The sequence below is a fragment of the Oenanthe melanoleuca genome, chromosome 11 (assembly GCF_029582105.1).
Source record: "Oenanthe melanoleuca isolate GR-GAL-2019-014 chromosome 11, OMel1.0, whole genome shotgun sequence".
Classification (NCBI taxonomy): Eukaryota; Metazoa; Chordata; class Aves; order Passeriformes; family Muscicapidae; genus Oenanthe; species Oenanthe melanoleuca.
The window spans coordinates 856-20,695 of NC_079345.1; the positions used below are offsets into that span (position 1 = coordinate 856).

General features: G+C 39.9%; 1 protein-coding gene across 4 annotated transcripts; it reads right to left on the minus strand.

Moving 5' to 3' along the window:
• Positions 1 to 1,728: 1,728 nt before the first annotated feature.
• On the minus strand, positions 1,729 to 19,787 carry ADAT1 (adenosine deaminase tRNA specific 1). 4 transcript variants are annotated; one of them, XM_056500839.1, is made up of 10 exons: positions 19,667 to 19,784; positions 19,027 to 19,218; positions 18,271 to 18,339; positions 16,527 to 16,581; positions 15,634 to 15,761; positions 13,480 to 14,098; positions 10,846 to 10,991; positions 10,259 to 10,358; positions 6,847 to 6,933; positions 1,729 to 2,685 (listed from the first exon to the last, which is right to left on the minus strand). In XM_056500839.1, the coding sequence occupies exons 2-10, from the start codon at positions 19,193 to 19,195 to the stop codon at positions 2,553 to 2,555; spliced, it is 1,506 nt and encodes a 501-aa protein (XP_056356814.1). In that variant the 5' UTR covers positions 19,196 to 19,218; positions 19,667 to 19,784; the 3' UTR covers positions 1,729 to 2,552. The 4 variants fall into 4 exon arrangements, with proteins under 4 accessions (XP_056356814.1, XP_056356815.1, XP_056356817.1 ...); XM_056500840.1 differs by lacking the exon at positions 6,847 to 6,933 and having other exon boundaries at positions 19,667 to 19,785; XM_056500842.1 differs by lacking the exon at positions 19,027 to 19,218 and having other exon boundaries at positions 19,667 to 19,771.
• Positions 19,788 to 19,840: the final 53 nt, after the last annotated feature.

The window sequence follows — 19,840 nt, forward strand, 5'->3', positions numbered from 1 at the left end:
ACTCTGCTCTCCTGTGGCAGTCTCTGCATTGTACTGTCCTCAGCATGCCTTGCCTATCTTTGTTTATCGGGCTGTCAGCTATCTCAGCGCAAAGGAGTGATACAGGCTTGGAACATGTCAACTGTTACTTTCCAGGAGCAGTTCTTCCAAAGGCCTGCTGACAATGATCCAAGTTTAGTTTGCTACCTTTTACAAAAGCAGAGACTGTTCTTTCCTATCTCTGCATTCTTCCCATCTGATTTTTAGAGCAGTTTCATGGTATTGCCAACAGCATTTCCTGACATTTTGGAATGAAACAGATGCAGCCTTTAGATACTGATGTTCCATCACAGAAATGCCATCAGTTGAGGATGAGATCCCACAGGCTTAGCCTCTCAGCCTTTTAAATGCTGTTCTGTTTCAGCTCCTTCCCTCTCTTCGCATATTTACTGACTTGCTCTAGGCTTAAATATGTCTTCAATTCCATCCAAAAAGCGAGGCTAGCACCAGTGTTCAGCACCTCAAAAACTACTTTTAAACCTGACAAGTAACAGAAAAGCAGCAGTCTAGTGTTCACAAGTATTATAGAAATGCACAGAAAATCTTACAAGAAACAATCCTAACAGCCAGGCTCAAACTTTAGAAAAGAGTTAAAAGAATTTAAACCATATAACTGCTTATCTGAAAACTGATGCAAGACTATAGAACTAGTCTTGTGTAATCCATTTTAATATCACAGCTGGATAGGAAATGGGAACATTCCAGTCTGGTCAGCAGGTTCGCTGCAGGCATTGTTGATTAACTATGGGAAACTAGGTATGGTAAGTTAATAGTTTCTGCAAGATTTCTGTGAAGAACAAAGATAAATTTCAGGAACCTGGAAATCTACTGATAGCTCTTTAGGTACACTATAGAACTCTGCCTTTGGAATGCTACTTGCTCAGTTACAGGAACAGCTACCATTTATGTTCAGCAGTTTACCCTGTAGCCCATGTGCAATGGCATCTGGTAATTTTTTTTTCCTCTGATGACTACTGCAAGTCCCTAATCTCAATAATCCCTTGCCCTCTACAAACACATAAACTTACTTCCCCCTCAACCAGTACAACTGGTCTTTCTGCACGTTAATGCTGGATTTGAGTGAATGGGCATATATGCACACAATTAAAGTTGTTGTTTCTTCAAGAAGAGAACTATTCTTACTGTACAAGTCAACCTAAGTGCAAAGTAAAAAGGAATTGGTGCTATCAATTCTCAGACTGTAATGTTATGTATGCTGTTTGGTCCCATACGTAGCTCAATAGGTTGACAGCAAAGGCTGTTTGGAGAGCTGCTGTGCTCATTTTTCAGATCCAAAACTACAGGATACCAAAGAACAAAAACAAAATTCAAATCACTTAAGAATTTTCAAGTTCTAAATTATCCACTTCTTTCATTCTGCCATTGCTTTGTCCAAATATTTTATGAATTGTGGTTTACAACAGAAAAATGCAAAAGGAGAATGTGCTCAGTAGCAGTTGAAATTGCTCATAAAGGGCAGTAACTGGGACAGAAGATTTAAGGAGGGTTACACACTGCTTCCCCCACAACTGCTCACAATGTTGACTGTCTTGCCATGCAGATGTTAACTGGTAATAAAGCATAATGACAAGACACTAGAAGAGACAAGCCAGAGACTACTTTCAGTACTCCCCAAAGCATCTCCACTTTTGCCAGGCTGTTAATGAACACAAGGAACAGTGACATAAATGGCTGAGGCATTTCTGCTTTTAACTCACCATTTTCCACAGGGGGGTGTGGAGATGGACATAGAGCTCTAAACACTGAAAAACAGGTAAACGTTTGCCTGTAATTGCACAGGATTGGCCAATTTGAACCAAATCGTTCAGGAATTTTCTTTCCTGCCTACAGAAGCAAAGCAGTTTAAAGATTATCTGGCAACATACTGAAACTAAGATGCACAGGATATCATAAGGATATAATTTGCTTCTACTGTGGTGATATCTGTGGCTATGTTTAGTAAATAGCAGCATATATGAAGAATTCCCAGAAAAAAAAAAAAGGCACTTTACAGAACTAGTTTTTCCAGTTAGAAGCAAAGGGGCTGGGGAACACAGAAAATTCTACCAGACAAGAAGAGCTCAGAGTTACAAAAGTATTACTTACTATACATGAAGGTTGTCCCAGCAACAACCACAAAATTATAAGAAGTGGAAGAAAAAAGCAGCACTAAAACTTTCCATAGTACTGCTTCAATTTCAGTTGACATTATTTTCGCTGCAATGACTATGGCTGATAGATCATATCCTCAGATACTAGGATAGCACATCACTGCTTCCTTTCTTTTGGAGGCATATTGTTTCACGCAGCTCAAAATTTTAAGCCAGCAACGATCCTTTTCTACATTTCAATAAAATGGGGGCTTCAACTCAATAAAAATAAAAGTATTCTCTAAATTGTTTTCCTTTTCAGTCTTGTCTCTTTACAGCACATAAATTAGAGGGCCCTTGAACTGCAGAGGTATCTGCTGTGGACCACAGCTTATTACTGGATTCACAGAATCCCATGGATTGTCATGTGAAGTGCAGGTATTCCTTGGAATTCTTGATCCAACCCAGCAGAGCTTGGCTACGTAGCACTCTCCAGGCTTCTTGATAATTTAATGCAGCTTGCTTGTAGTCCCAGTAGGTTTTTAGTGTCTTCATCCTGACAGAAAATGCACAAAAATAAAAACAATTCTATGATCCTATTGAATATGAAGTCACAAAAAATGAAAAGAGAAATCAAACATCTAAGAACCTGACGATCTCCTCTGAACTCTTCCATACTATTTACTGACATTGTATTCTAAGGAAGACTTGGAGATACCCAGGCTCTAAAGCTAGACACTGTCATCAATCTTACAAAAGGAAGAAACACAACTCTTCTAGCACTAGAAATATCTGTGTTTGACTGTGTGACCATAGGTTACAGAAAACTTCCAGGACAGCAAAAACTGCTGAAGCAAAGCTGAAAAGGTGGCTAGGGTGCTTTGAATTGGGTCAAAGTAACCTTAGCGTGCTAGAAAACTGGCTAGAAATGAAAAGGACAGAATGAACTGGACAGTTTTCCTTTTCCTACAAAAATACTACCAGGGAAGAATGAGACAAAGGAGAAAATAATCTCTTTTCTTTCCCTAAAGCAAAAGAGACTCATCAGTTTTGGTCTTATTCCCCTTCCTCAAGTAGCAACTATGCCCCACAAGCTCAGCAGAATAACTGGTCACTCTGCTGAGTAAATTATACCAATGATTTTCAAAATAGGGAAATTCAGGTCTAGAGTATCTGAACACAAGTGCCTGTAAGACAATTTCATCAATATTTTTTTCCTTTCCTTGTATTCCATTCCCAACCTCTTCCTTTGCCAAAACATCTGTCAGCCACATGTGATATGCAATGTTAAACCCAGTAAAATGCATTAAACCCAGTATGAAGGGAAGATCATTGGTCACAGAACCCCATGATCAGTACTGGATCTGGAACTGGAATCCTCCATACTGTGAACTGGGCAGGAAGGAAGAATAATAGTACAGTCTAAATTCTGATGGCTCCTGACTACAATTTAAGAGAAAGGAGAATTAGTAATTCATTTAATAAGCCCAGCAAGAAAGTCAGGGCAGGTTTATTTTACAAAGTCTCCCTTAGATTCAGACAAAAGGCCATACAGCCAGCCACACCTTGTACAAACAGCAATGCCTGGAGACTCTCTATGGTGGATGCCACTGTATGACAAGAGAAGGTTTTCACTTCCCCAGGTAGTTACTAAGGCACATTATTTTCCTAATAGCAGCAGGGAAAATACCCCTAGTAATGCAAAAAATCTCATTTTCCACATTACCATCAAGTGATCTACAAACAATACTGCTGAGGATTTTATGTAACAATTCAGATTAGCAATAGCACAACACTGCCCAATGGTGTTTCACCATTCCCTTGGCAGTCAGCATGGAAAACATGAAAAGAAAAAAAAAATGTATGCACCAGTAATTTCAAAATGATAAAATGTGAGAGGGAATCAACAGAAAAAAATTAGGTATGATAGGTGGCAGTAACAGGTAATAAATAAACAACATTAGAGTTAGTCTACCTAAAGAGATGAGTGAGAGTTTAAGTAAGGCACAGGAGACAGATCATAAGAATTATCGCAAAGGAAGAAAGAAGGTGTGACAGCATAATACAGAACTATCTGGTTCCTGGTGAAGTAGCTTATGCCAGCCAAACACCACCTCCTTCTCAGTCTCATCTGAAAGCAAATAAACTAAATCCTGGAAATACCCAAATCAATGAATGTCATGCTTAACATCTTAGATAAGCTATACTACTATAAATACCTAAATTTGCCTTTTAGAAGAGCCAGCAAAGTTCTGGCCCCAGTAGGCTGTCTGCCTGCTCCAATTGAACAGCACCCACATAGATCCTCTGTGTGAAGAATGAATAAGAAAGTCACAAAGGCAGGAGAAGCAGCTTTAAATACACACACAGACACACAAAAAAACCCCAAACCCAAAAAACAAAAAAAATCCACCAAATCAAAGAACACAAAAAAACCCCCAAAACCAGCAAAAGAACAGTCAGTGCCATGTAAAGCTTTAAATTCCCCAGTTCGTGAGTCTGACAGTGGACAACAGTAAATGAAGACAGTGTTACATGAAAAATAACCCTTGTCCTAATATACCCTACAACTACAAAACATGCTGTTCAGCAAATTTGAAAGTACTACAGGATGAGCTTTCCTTGATGGAGCTTTCCTTGATGTCTTTCTGCGAAGACACAGAAGTAGATTAAAAGAGTCAGGGAAGGAATTTGGGGTCAAAGTGGAAAAAAGGTAACTGGATGAGAGCCAACCATTTGTGGGAAGAGATAAATAGATACATTTGATGCAAAAAAAATACAAAACTGGGTAACAGTTAAAAACACAGAAGTTTAAAGAAACAATTTGAGAGTGTAGGATTTCTTCTCTGAAGTTCACTCAAACTCAGACTCCAAGGGGAAAAGAAAAATCAAAACATCAGAATGCTGTGTAGAAAGGAAAAGGGAAGATGAAGGAAACAGCAACATGAAGACACTTTTTAATTTTGCTTTTTAAGTGAAGAGGAGGAAAAACAAAAGACTTCAAAGGCAGTCAGCTGCACAAGCTGATTAGTGAGCTAGCACCTTCCCTGTATAAATAGAGTTTGAGCAGCATAAAAACAATGTCACATCTGTGAATCAGCTGGACTTTGTCAGGAGAAGCCCAGATAGAAAAACAGTAGAGGACAAAAAAGTCAAAGGAAACGACAAAGCAAATAGTCTAGAAAAGCCCTGAGGTGAAGTGACTTTATGTAAGCAGCACGTGATCAGCATGAGTCACCTACCCAACAATGCACAAGTTCACAATCTGTTTTGAGGAAATCATGATGCCTAAACAAGTGAGGACAAACTCCTACCCAAAAAGCCTCCAAAAGAGGCTAAAAATTTTGTATTTCAAACTGATTTAAGGACAAAGTATCTCTTCTTATAGAATCAGTTGAAAGCATCTCAGCAATAGCATGGTCCATGTTGACATCAAAACTTTGGAACAGTTATGACACTTCTATAGACATAGCAGGTAACTGCAGTCTTTAATTCAACAAAACTCGAAAGCAATCCATCAATTGATCCATCAGTTAAAGATCCAGGGTGCACTTACTTGGCTAAGTTCAATGTATCTACTGTCTTAGTACTCTGAAAGGCTGAAATGGCCATCTCCCCTACTTCCAGTCACATATGCCTCCTACTTCCTTGACACGGATTTTATCTGTTTCAGATTTCTATTGGCCAATTAAGTTCATTAGTCCAAGAGAAAACACAGAAGACAAGGAAATTGTTTTCAGACACATCACCTTGTTGAACTGGCTCATCACAAGATTGGAGACATGCTAATGATACAAGGGAGAAAACAGGAATCAACAGCCAGTAGCAGCAGAGGTCTGCTGTGGGACCATCCCCATCAGCAGCTACAAACAGTTAAACTGGCTCAATAGTTGGAATAACTGCATCCTAAAGCTGGTGAAATGATATCTGGAAGTAAGTCTAAAAAGAAATAAACCTTCCATGGCAATGGATTTGGAACCTTCTACATCTTCCAGAGTCTCTAAGCCAAAGATAACTAAGTTTCTGCACATGTGAAACTATGCTTTACTGGTATACCACCAAATACATAATGCACCTAATGCTATGCCATAGTGGATGATTACTGCAAAGTAATTAACTCCAGTCTGATAAACCAAATTTGTTTTTAATAATGTAAAGGAAAATTCCAATTATGGCTTCCTCAGACAAAAGCTGCTTTATTTTCTTCCCAGAAGGTCTCTGTTTATGCAACATATACATTGCAGAAAGAGCCCCATCTATCCTTACCAACCATGTGAGAGAAAAATGCAAAAAGAGCACTATCTCACCTTACTCCACCGTATGCTAAGATAAAAACTGATTTTAACCTAGACTTAAAAAAAAAAAAAAGAAAAAAAAGGATTTTTATTCAAACTCTTCCTTCTTGTATATCAAAGAAATGGAATTTGATAGAATTACTGAACACCAACTAGATATCAATAACTCCATGGCAATTTTGGGATACTGGGTTTGGATACCACCAAGGCTAGAGAGCTGAAGGCAGTGGATCTAATAGCTTATATTTTCAAAGAAGATACTACTTCCTCATCTTGTGTCTCTTTCCACATTTTTCAAGTATCAAAGTTTAACAGTGGACTTATCTAAAATGAGATTCATGAGCAGATACCGTATCATCACAATATTCTTCAGTTTCCTTAACATAAATTCACTCTTCTAAAGGCAATGATAATGTCTTTACCGTAGAGTCTCTGGTAGATCCTCTTGTGAAATACTTGTCAACAGCTTTTGGAATTTATGGAAGAGTTCCACTTTACAGATTTTGGATCTGATATTAAAAAAAATTAAAAATTAGAAATTCTGATGCAAAAATAAATCATAAATTCACTCCACCGTACAGCTCACAGCAGTACATCCCAGCTAAACATTTTTGATAGAAAGTATTATGTTCACTTCTCAAAGAATGTAAAATATTGTCTATCATTTAAGTTTTCCTACCCCATTCAAGCTGCCCACCTGCTTTTCCCTGTAGTTTTAAATGTTATATTGACAAAGAGCTGCATTGCACCCATTCTCCCAGCTGACACTCACCAGTTTGCAGAATGAACATTTCAATATGACACTGTTATCTGCATGAAACTCTACTGTCATCAGTTCACAACTGCAGTAAGGTTTAGCCAGAAGGACTAGTCCCAGAACAGATCAAACAAGCACAGGACTCCAAAGGCTTTTTCAAACTTTCCTATATATGTCAGCTTTGAGCCCTTCTATTTCCCCAAAGAAATGGCAACCAGAATCACTGTTTGTAAGGTGTAGTTTGGTTTTGAATGGCTCAGCAGTTTCCTCTATTTAATCATCTTTGCATACTTGTCTGAACAATGACTGATTAAGTTCTCCAGCAAGTGCAAGCTGATTCTCCAGAAGCACTGAAAACAAAATCAATCAAAAAAAAAAATCTTCCTATGTTGCTAGCATGTATTTTAAGAACATCAAAAATGGCAGAGTATCATAGAATCTCCACAAGAATCATCGAGTCCAACTCCCAATAATCCCAGCATATGCCTGAGAGCATTGTCCAAATGTTCCTTGAACTCAGGCCACTGTGACCACTGTCCAGGGGAGCCTGTTCCAGCACCCAACCACCCTTTGGGTGAAGAACCTTTCCTTATATTCTGCCTAAACTCCCCCTGACACAGCTCCAGCCATTCCTTGGGCCCTGTCAGTGGTCACAAGAGAGCAGAGAGAGCAGGTGCAGTGCCTGCACCTCAGTGTCACCTCACAAGGAACTTGTAGCCTGCTGTGAAGTCTCCCTTCAGTCTTCTCTTCTCCAGGGTAAACAAACCAAGTGACCTCAGCTGCTCCTTGGAGGGCTTCCCCTCCAGACCCTTCATCATCCTGATGACCCCCTCCTTTGGACACTTAGATCTTCATCTTCTTATATTCCCGTGCCCAGAACTGCCCCCCAGGAGGTGAGGCTACACCAGAGCAGAGGAGAGCAGGACAATTCCCTCCTTCAACTAGCCAGCAATGCTGGATGCCCTCCAGGATATTAGTGGCCCTCCTGGTTGCCAGGATACTGCTGACTCATATACAGCTTGCCATTAACCAGGACCCACAGGTCCCTTTCCATGGCCCTGTTTTCCAGCCTCTCATTCCCCATCCTGTCCAGACATGCAGAGTCACCCTGTGCCATGTGCAGAAACCGGCATTTGTCTTTGTTAAACTTCATGTGGCTGGTGATTGCTCAACCCTGTTATTTGTCGAGGTCTTTCTGCAGGGCTTGTCTTCTTTCAAGGGAGTCAATTTAGTGTCACTGGCAAACTTACTTAGTGTACCTTTGAGTCCTGCATCCAAGTAATTTATGAGGATGCTGAGAAACACTGGCCCTAAAACAGAGCCCTGCTGAACCCCACTGATGATAATGGCATGCAAATTTGATATTGAAGTTAATCTGTCAAAGTTTCATCTTGTAGTTTTGGTGGTTTAATTAATTAAGCATTAACAAAAGCACATACCAGACATTTACCTAAAAATTCCTTTCAGTCAGTCAGCTTTACCTTCCCTGGTATTTAATGTTATCTAGCATATTGAAAGGGGATAAAACCCTCAAACAACACGTCCCAGCAATCACCCTGAGATTCCTTGAGAGGAGAAAGAATGCAGAAATACAAGTCTTGTTTATTATTAAGCACCACCAGCCCCAGTAAGGCTGCAAATTCCTTATTTTCATTATAAAAGTTCCTTTTGTGACTCTTTGCTTCAAAAGCATAAATAGTTTATTTGTTCATTGACATTGTTTTTAATCCTGATTTCCTAAGGAAACGTGACGTTTGTAATCACACAGTCTTGAAGGGCGTAATAACTTGAAAGTTTTAGTGAATTTGGAACACAAGAAGAGGCTCTTTCAACAATAATTGAGTTCTTACACTTTTGTGCTGTCAGCTAGCAGGTGACTCTCGAGTTTTAGAGCAGATGCACAAATGCTATGCAACAAATTTAAGCCTACTGAGAAAAAGGGGTTAGCTGGTTTGTTTGATTTTTCACATATCTTCTGGAATACTTACATACCACATACCGAAAATAAATATTCTACAGTGCACAGGGAACCTGTCTTAAAAGATGCACAAAGTCACCTGTTTTAGCAATACCCCAGATACCAACACTGGTCACAAACCATGAAGTTCCTGGTCCTCTTCTTTCCACTGAAAATTTGGAAATACTAGGATATACAGGATAAACTTCAGTCAAATATGGCCTAACTTCAAGAAGCTCAGAATGTGCATCTTGCAGGCATATGAATAAATTCTCCACAAGAATTGTCTAAGCTGTACTTATTATGCTATTCACCTCTCGTCAGGATTGTCATCATCCTCCCAAAAAGTCTGGGAAACATGAACAATATGATCATTGATAAACTGGTAGTATAATAAGGCAACAGCTACAACACAAACCCCAATCCTCAAGCTGAATTTCCACAGAATAATGATAATTTTGGCCATCTCACCTAAAATGAAGATAACATAGAGATGGAGAAATTTGTCTGCAGATGCTTATGAGTAATTCCTCTCAACCTCAAGAAAAATACATAACTATTTTTTTAAACTGTGATTGTTGATAGAGGATTTCTTAAAGAGCACAGTGCCAAGAAGACAGTTGGAAAGGTGACATGTTCATGTTAAGAGTGTGCTGCCATATTGTCAACACATTTTCAAACTTTAGGGCAGAAAGTAATGTTTCAAAGCTACACTTTTAATGATCATACATCCAGGTCAGCTGACTTAACTATTAAAGAAAAAGAAACCTCTAGAAAGAGAACATGCAATGCACACATTTCCTTCAGTCATCAACCAAAAAAAACACAAAGCAAAAATTCTGTTTCCTTCAACAGTAAACATCCTTTCAATAAAAACTACTCACAGTCCCTCACCACCATTGCCTACAATGTTTTCAACAGTGACAAAGAAATAGGATAAACTTGTTAATTCTCATTTAACTTTCATTATTCCAACTGCCCTCTCTCCCTTACAGTTTCTTTTCCCCTGCTCTCTACCTTTCTACTTCTTCACTGTCTAGATTTCCTCCTGCTCTGACAACGTCACATGAGCTGACAAAGGCTAACAAAATAAAACATAGATCTTACAACACTCTCCCACCTGCTCTGATGGCTCCCAATCCACTTCTTGGTTGTTCCCTGGCGGAAGCCGTCTGACGTGACATCCAGAGGTTGCTCAGGGACTGCACTCCAACTGATAGCTGTAGAAGAAATTGTTATGAACAAGGGAGATGCTCTTATCACAAAAGCAGAACCTAACAGTTCTTTCATTCTCTTTGTTCATGTGTTGCTTCCCAAAGCAATTACAAATGTAAGTCAGCATGGCAAGTCTTTTGTTCATTACCAAGGAGAATATAAAACTAGCTGAAATAAGAAGTCTTTTGTTTTCTTCTTGTACTCAACTTCTGTTTTCCCTGGTTATTTTCTGTCTATGTTTATATTATCAATTCTTAATGACATCAACCTAGTGTTTATTCAGTCTGAAAACTCTCTACTGGAAGCTAGAGGCTGAGACAAATATTATTAATTATTAACAAGTAAGTCATGGCCTGAAATTAATTTCTTGCTTTTCATACTTTGCTGCTAGTATACTGGCAAGGAATGATGTTCCATTCCAAACAACCAAACCCATCTCATTTCTATTTGGACTTTTGCATACAGGTATGCAACTAGCCCAAATTAACTCACCTGCACTACAAGGAACAAGTTTTGTTTTGCTGTTAGTTTGAACTCGCTGAACTGATTGACGGCTATGTTCAAATTGAAGTTCTGATTGCAGCAGCTTAACCTCCTGAGTGAGAAAACCATCTGGTAAAGGTGAGATGTGCTGACACCTAAAGTAAACACAGGAAAAATGCAAGTGATTTTCAGTATGTTCCTCCTAAACAAGATAATTTTGCACAATTTCCCTTCATTATCTAAAAAAATCTAAAATAATTTCTTTTACATTAGGACTGAACTGAACATGAGTTATATAGGTGAGACAAGAAGGTTTAGAAGCATTTTTCCGTTCAGAAAAATATTTATTAAATAAAACCCCAAAGCCACACTAGTTTATTAGGACCTTGTCCATGCTAAAAAAACCTATGATGAATTGGTTTTTTAAAAAGTCTAGTTAAAAGCTATTATAATCAATTAAGTATGCAGGTACAAAAACTGCAATATACTTCTGCAACCACAAAGAAAAATAAAAATCATAAAGTATTTATATAGTCAACCGCATTACATCAGAATTGTTTTATGAGCCTAAAGGTTTATAATCAAAGCCTAAAAACATACAAAATATACTTATGGTTCCATCTATAATCTTATCTTTGTTACCTTAAATTACCGTTGCAAACTGCATGACATTAGGCTCATATGAGGAAAAAAGCAGCATGTGTTTAATCACTACAATATTTACACAGAGCAGGAATTATAGAGCCGGAGGTTCATACTGTCAGATCCAAAGTCTGAAAAAGTGCCTGACTGCACTAGGACTAACAAGGTAAGGAAATTCTTGTTACGTGTTCCAAAATGAGGAAAGTATTATACAGAAAGTTCCTTCAGGTACGTCACTAGAGTTTCTCCATTAACAGACTTAAGACCTCTTTTATAATCATCTTAGAAGGATGCAGGAGTATAAAGAAAAGGAGTTACTAAACAAAGTCAAATCTTTCATATGAACTGGTCTAGTAGCTGCCACATAAAAAGAAAGGCTCAGGTCCCCAGTTTTTTTCTTGCCCTCCTTTCCCTTCACTCTGTCCAAATCCACTTATTCTTCTCTACTGCTCTACTCCAGTGATTTAGCCTCCCAGGTAAGAAAAATATCCATTTCCTATCCTTGTTGCTGGGATAGTTTCCATCAGCTGAAGAATCTGAGGAGAAAGAAGGCCAGTGCAGAACATATAACTTGCCTCATTTTGCAGCAGTGCACTTCATCTATCACACAGATCTCCCTGAGGTGACAGGCTGTGTTATGAAAGCTCTGCTACTCACAGAGAAAGATAAGATCTTGGATGTAACCGAGATTAAAGAAGCAGATAAATTTTTACCACCAAGAAAATGCATATAAGCTTTGCCTCTCCAGTGTAACACAGCTGTCTTCTTCCAGCTGACCAGTACAAGTTGTCACATACTATGTGTCCCAAACTACCTCAGTAACACAGAGAACAACTGAGGTGGGAGGGGACCTCTTGGAGATCATCTAGTCCAACCACCCCCCCTCCAAGCCAGGCAACCTACAACCTGCTCAGGACAGCGTCTAGATCACTTTTGAGTAACTAAAAGATGGGAGACTCCACAATCTCTCAGGGCAACCTCCGCCGGTGCTCCATCACCTCACAGTAAACAAGTGTTTCCTGATGTTCCAAGGGAACCTTGTGTGCTTCAGTTTGTGCCCACTTTGTCTTGATCTATCACCAACACCACTGCAAACAGCCTGGCTCCATTTTCTCTGCCACCTCCCTTCAGGTATGTATACAAATTGATGATACCCACAAGCCTTCTCTTCTCCAGACTGAGCAGTCCCAGCTCTCCTCGTATGAGAGCTAAAAATCCATTATGCATCTTCAAGGCCCTGTGCTGGCCTCTCTCCAGTATGTCCATGTCCCTCTTGTACTGATAGGCCCAGAACTAGACACAACCCTTCAGATGTGGCCTCACCAGTACCAATCTGAGGGAAGGATCATCTCCCTGGTCCCGGTGTGATACTTTGCCTAAATTGGCCCAGGACATCATTAGCTTTCTTTGTGGCTAGAGCCACACTATTGGCTCATTTTCAACTTTATGTCTAGCAGGAACCCCTAGTCCTTTTCTCTGAAGCTGCTTTCTAACTGGGCAGCCCCCAGCATATATTGGTGCATGGGATTGTTCTTGCCCAGGTGCAGGTTTTTGCTTCCCCTTGCTGAATTTCATGAAGTCCCTACTTTTCTCCAGCCTGCTGATGTCACTCTGGATGTCAGCACAATGCCCTGGCCAATCAGCCACTTCTCAGTCTTGACTCTTCAGCAAACTGTCTGGGCACACAGTCTGCACCATCATCCAAATGACTGATTAATGAAGATATTAAATAAGTTTGGACTTAGTATTGATCCCTTGGGGTACATGGCTACTTATGCCTTTAACTACACTTAGCCCAGTGATCACTACCTTCTGGCCCCAGTCATTCAGATAGTTTTCAATCCACGTGTCTGCTCATTCAGCTCACACTTTAACAGATTCTCTATCAGGATCTTAGGAGGCACATTAGCAAAAGCTTACTAAAGTTATAATATTTGTATGACACGCGTTGCCCTCCAAAGTTCACTGTCTCCACATGAAGCATCTGAGGAGAGCACTTACCTTTCAATAACTGCTCTCCGCATAGCTTCTTGGCTATATGGACACTTCCCCACTATAACTGCTGACAGATACACCGGATACTGCAGAAAATGCATCAGAAGAGCTCCTTGACACCCTAACACATTCCAGCGAGCCAGTTTATCACTGCAGGACATAGAGCATGTTCTGTCTCCTCGACCTGGCTTCACCCGTAATAATCCCACACAGTGGTATCCCAGTCCAGGTATTCGGGCATCATCCAGCTCTCCAGGAACACATTTTGCTCCGGTTCTGTGAACATCTACTACCTTTGGTCTCACTAAGCCAGTATCCTTATTAGTGGCTTGCATCTCTGCAGAACATTCACAGCTCTTTTGATTTGTGTTGTCTTCTCGTTTCACAGATTCATGCTGAACGGCCAGGTCTTCAGTGATTATGGAAAAACAATCACCATCATCAGTTTTCATTCTCTTGATTATATGATTACTTGCCATCTTCTCTGATTTCCTTTTATCTTCTGGACACAAGTGATTATGGTTTCTTCTACATTCTGCTGATTGTCCAGCTGCATGACCTCCAGTCACTGGCTTAGAAAGCTGGTTCTCTGGTTCACTGATTGGAAAAATAGAAGCATCTCCACCTGGAAAAAAAAAGGAAAAATATAAAATTGGCCAAAAGAACATCTTGTGACTGGAACACATCATACCAATAATAGTACAACTACTAGTAGCTTTCACAGATCTGCACTCAGGAAAACTAAACTATGAGAACACATTTTTGAAACAACGTTGTCCTGCTGGATCAAATCTCACTGAAATGTGAGCCAATATATGCTTCATTTCAAGTTCTATATTCAATGTAAGAAATAATCAAGACAGCAAAATTTACGATCTATAAAGCAAAAGGTAACAAAGGCATTTGACAGACTACAAGCTATGCTGAAGACTCACAGGAAAACAAGCCTGATCTAACCAAACAATATGAACCTCAAAAGAATAATGAAAGAATAATTTGTCAAATAAGGGTGAAAACTTGAATCTTAAGGGTGAAAACTTGAATCTGTAGCACTGAAACAAGTTCAGAATCAAAATTTTGAAGCTCAGATCAAAGTAAAGCAAGCCTGAGAGGCCTACTGATTTATGTGAGAAATTTCTCACAATGTGAGAAAAAGAAAGTAATAAAATTATTCTCACTCTTAAATTTGAAGACGTAATTTCTATTCTCAAATGTGCTAATGAAGAGAAATAATACTGCGTATTCTCTAACTCACTCTATGAAGTACTGATAAGGCATATTTTGATAGTTCTTAAAACTCCTTTGCTCTGTAATAGACTAGCAGTTGAAGAACACATCAGTGAGAGAGCATGGCAACATCAAGATACCCAATACAGTGGTAGACCATGAGGCCACATTCCTTCATTCTGTCAACAGATCTTCACCTTTGTGGTGCTGGATTTTTTAAACACACAAAGAATGTTTTCCATGACAGAAGTTTCATTATATTCCCTAAGAGGTTTTGTGTTGGGAAGCTACTGCTGTTTCACGAATGGGGCTTTTTTTCCTGTTTTGCAGGAGTGTGGTTTTGGTTTGTTGAGGGGTTTTGTGTGTGTCGGTGTTGGCTTTTCTCCCTCCTTTTTCATTTTTGCTTGGCTTTGGTTTTTTTGTTTGCTTGTTGGTTTAGGAGTTTTTTGGTGTTTGTTTGGGTTTTTTTTCTTTGTTTGCTTCACGGGGTTGGGGTTGATTGTTGATTGGGTGTGCGGTATCTTTCATTTGGTTGTTTTTAGGAATGGTGATAAATGTCAGTATTTTTTATTAAAATTTTAATGCAAGGAGATAATGGTTAAAGCAAAGTAACTAGGCAATATGGCAGACCTCTGACAAGTATGTTATTTTCAGGAAAGGAAAATAATAGCTATTACTGTTTAAAGTGAAACATTCCAGTGTATAATGAGCAGTACATCAGACTTACTGAGTTCTCATGAATCACATCCAGTGAGATAAAATGCTAAATCTATCTGTGGAGAACCAGTCAAGTACATCTTCAGGCACGTATCAGTAACATCAGAATTAGTGCCTCACTCTCAATCCAGACCAAAGAGAGACTGAAGAAAGGCAAGGGGCAGAAAAGATTCTACAAGTGGGAGCAATGTACTTGGTTCATTCCAGCTTACTCACATGGGGTATGACTGGAGAAGAAAATAAATATAATATTTGGTTTGAGTTTCCATTTCCCAGTTTCAGTTCCTGGGCTAAAGATACATTGCTGATGGGAAGCTGCAAGCCACAACTGATGGAGAAGATACCTGTTAGGCAGAAAGTTTTCATGAAACATTGACTTCATTTTTGATGCATGAGAAAACAACAAAACTTACATGCCCTCTAGTGCCTGTTCTTTCATGATGGGAGTCTATCAAGAGCCAATCAGTTATGCTTTTACAGAGAGACAGCATCCAACATAATAAATATGAACACATCACTGGAACTTTAATAACAGACCTCAAAGAGCTGGATTCAGTGAAGTTAATGTTAGCCATTTCAAACTGTATAGATAAGGCCCTCTCCTCCCACTGTGTGTGTTTTTATCAACTCATCTGATTCTACAATACTCAGTTTAGTGGCATCAAATTGCAAGAAACATACTCATTTCTGCAGAATTACTGTTCTCCCGGCTTAGTTCCCTGAACCAGTTTATCCCATGTAAATAAGAGGACTGACATGTGGGAAAGAGCAAAAATTCTATCCTTGAATAATAGTCATCAGATCTGCATTGATGTCACATGAAATCAGATCCTAATTCCTCATACAAAGGCTCCACATGAATAAGGAAGAAACAGGCTTTTGTGAAAAGGCCTTAGTACTACCTAGAAGTATAAAAATCAGGCTGACAACAGGAAAGAGAGTGTTGCCCACACAGAAATAATACAGTCTTTCACTACATTCTCATATCTGAAGCTACAATATTTGGCTATTTCAGCAATAGGTCAAAATGATTTGTATCACAACAACCTCAAGTGGCACTGAGTAACAGCACTGTTACAGCATTGAGTAAAACTTCCTTCATGCCTCACCTCTGGAAGCTCCTCTTGGCCACAACTTCAGCATGGCTGTCATTCAGAATGTCTCCTACAGCAAAACCCACATACAAATACTAAATCATTACTAAAAAAAAAGACAAAACGAATAGAATTTGACATAGGACAGTTCTCCATGTTTGTTAGTATCTGAAGGTTTACCATTGGTTTTAGAGTATTGCAAGATATTTAAACTTCCAATCACCACAAAAGGAGATCAACAGCCTACACAAATGAAAAGCACTCAGTCTGCAGCAAGTTAGACACTTGTTTGAATACCAAATTTTAACTCATCTGATACTGGAAACCGTTTGAGTTGAATAAACGCTACCATCCTTCAGAATCTTCCTGGCTTTTGTTTTCAAGGGTAAATATTGATATTCTCAAAACACATTCTGCCAAAATTTTTCAAGTGTTTGTTAAGCTTTTGGTTGAAGTTTTGGCTTTTTTTAACTATGCCCTACAATTTAAACTATTTTTTCCTACAAATAATTCTGATATTTACTAAGTTTGCACATCGCACCTTCAGCTTTTCTACAGTATCTGTTATGTTATGTAAAGGATCAGAAGCTGCAGATCATCCTTTATTTCAGAGGTAAAAGGCCAAGTGATAGAAATCCTCTTTAACAGTTTTAAAAGTTTGCAAGTGTCTAACAGATAACCATTAACATGACCTACCATCAAGTTAAAAATGTCATCATAAGAGGAGGATATTTTCTAAATTTGAGATCACTGAAGACAACAGCAAAACAAACTAGTGTTTACTTTTTCCTAGTCAATTTTCTACTTAGATCCTTAAGATCTAGACTGTAAATGGTAGAACAGTATAATCAATTCTCCTAAATCGGTCATAAAAATGTCTGTATTAAAACTCTGCTGAAATGGCCAAATCACAAGAAAGATCCAAAAAAATCTAATATACAGAATCTAGTTTCTTCTCTTTTGCTCCACTAATTAATTTCAAAATGAAGGACATTATAGAGAACATGAAGTAACCAAAACCAGATACAGGCAAAACCGTTTCTCATATCTCAGTCTAGTCCTGCTCTGAAGTCTAAAGAGGGTAGAAAGCCCTGCACCTATGTATGCATAAATGCTCTTCCCCCTTAGCCACTTTACAGCATTCATCATTACTGTGGCTTCTTCCCTGTCCTAGCAGAGAAGACAGATACATCATGAATTTAAAAATGGACACACAGAGCAAGGAAAGTCTCCTACAATACATAGTAGGAAACAGTAGTTTCCTACATGAGAAGCCATCTATCTATCCCATACATTTACTGTACAACACTTCAAACTATCTAGCGGTAATATGCAGTAAGGAAGAAAATCCCTGTTAGTACCTTCCTGGTGGTTAGTACCAGCAGTGGTTCCTCTTGCATCAGACCCCAACAAAATGAGACTGCAACAGGTAACCAAAGCACAATTACTTTGCTTATGTTCTGTTTTTCTTTTAGTTATGAAGTCTTTGAGTATGCAGACTAAGGACCTAAACTAGACATTTCCAGATATAAAAATTTAATTCACCTTTGAGGCAGCAAATGCAGCAAACCTTCCTGGCAACCACTGTGGCTCCCTAAGCCCCTCTCGCATTGATTAAGGAAGGTCTGCCTTACAGTTCTGGCTTCAATCCAGAACAGTCTGAGCAGAATGCCTTGGACATTTTCATTGATTCTATGATACCAGCAAGAAAGAAGATGGCACACAGGTAGTCTGTTCTTGAATTTTACACCATACTTACCAGTTTTTCGCATTGTGTTTTGGCCAATACATTTTGTTCCAGTTCCCATAGCAACAACTTCCTTACTTACTGAAAAAGAAACAACATTAACTAAATGTACTGAGAGACAGCCCATGCAATTACAGAAAGGAAACAGTATCAGATCGAGAACTGAATACAGCAGGCAGAAGCACCAGTGCTAGGAAAAGTCTATGACAGCAGAGGAAGAATGCTAATACAGCCTTGATATGATAGACAGTACGCAGCAGACACTGCTGTAACATTCCTCAGGCACATAAGAAATAATAAATATGGGATACAATCTGCCTGACAGCACTGAGTCCCACTAAGGGAAAAGAAGATAATGATGAAGTAACAGAAAGGCAAGATGCAGTAAACAACCTGTTATAGGAGAGCAAACCTTTCTAGGACTCTATCAAATTAAACACGTTTTTTAAAGAGTTTAAATTAGGAATTCGAGTCCTGCATAGACTTTCACCACATATTAAACAGCCAAATGAAAGCTTTCACTGTCTTGTTTACAGTCTGGGATGAACAGCATTTCACTAAAAGCACCTCCTCCCAGACAGTTGTGAATCACAATCGCAAAGTTTACAATCACAAAGAGTTAAGAACTTGGGTGGAGACTGAAACGGAATAGGAAGGGGTGTATGTTTTTTCAAAGACATCTTCAAAAAAGGAAATAAAAGGAAAGTGTCAAGAACCTTCTCTGCCCCTCCCTTCTCTCCCTCCCGTATCCCCAAAACTCATTCTTACCCTGAAAGTTTCCTGGACTATCAAGAGCCCCTCTTTGGGCTCCAGATTCCACTTTGACAACAGCTGCCAGGGAAGTCCATTCCCTGTTTGGATCTGGTTTCCCCTGCTTAGGAAGTCTGGTCTTATAATGCAGGTAGCATAACCCAGCGATTTCATCAGCTGACCACATGGCTCTCGATTCAAGTGCAGGTTCTACACAGAATTGGATTCCATCACAACACTTGAATAACAATCCCCATCTCTTCAAACCCTGCCATCTTGCTCTGCATGACACTTTCCTGCACCACCTTTGAATAACAAGGACCTAACTGCATCGTCCTTTCAGAGCTACTTATAGGAAATAATTTTTTCCAAATAGCAAGAAATAAAACAATCAATGCTAGAATCCTTAAGTACAGCACCAGGTGGGGCTGCTGAGTTCCCAAGGCTCCTACTGTGCAGCAGTCACCCGCACGCACCACGCCGCCGCGCCGGTGCGCTCTCTGCAGCACACCTGAGGCGCCCGGCACAACCCGCCTCCCCTCGAGGCCTCCGCCTTGCCGGGAGCCGAGGCAGCCCACGCTCCGGGGGCGATGCCGCGGCGCTCGGACGGGCCTCCCGCCACCCCAGCTGCAATCCCTGCCTGCAGGCCCCTCCCTACCCGCCGGGACACCGGCGCCGCTGCTCCTAGTCAGCGCGGGCGGCGGCAGCCGAGCCGCCGAGCTTCCGGGCCCGCGGCGCCCACACAGCCCCTGCCAGAGGTCGCGCACGCGCAGCTGCTTCTGGCGCGCGGCAGCCGCCAAGAGCGGCGGCTCTTGCGCAAGCGCACAAAGAG

Excerpts from the sequence above, each read along its gene's own strand:
- ADAT1 (XM_056500839.1), bottom strand. The coding sequence starts at position 19,195 with ATGTGGTCAGCTGATGAAATCGCTGGGTTATGCTACCTGCATTATAAG. Across the intron at positions 10,992-13,479 it reads CGGAGAGCAGTTATTGAAAG|GTGTCAGCACATCTCACCTT; the intron begins GTAAGTGCTCTC and ends TGTTTACTTTAG. Across the intron at positions 2,686-6,846 it reads GATCTACCAGAGACTCTACG|GATGAAGACACTAAAAACCT; the intron begins GTAAAGACATTA and ends ATTTTCTGTCAG.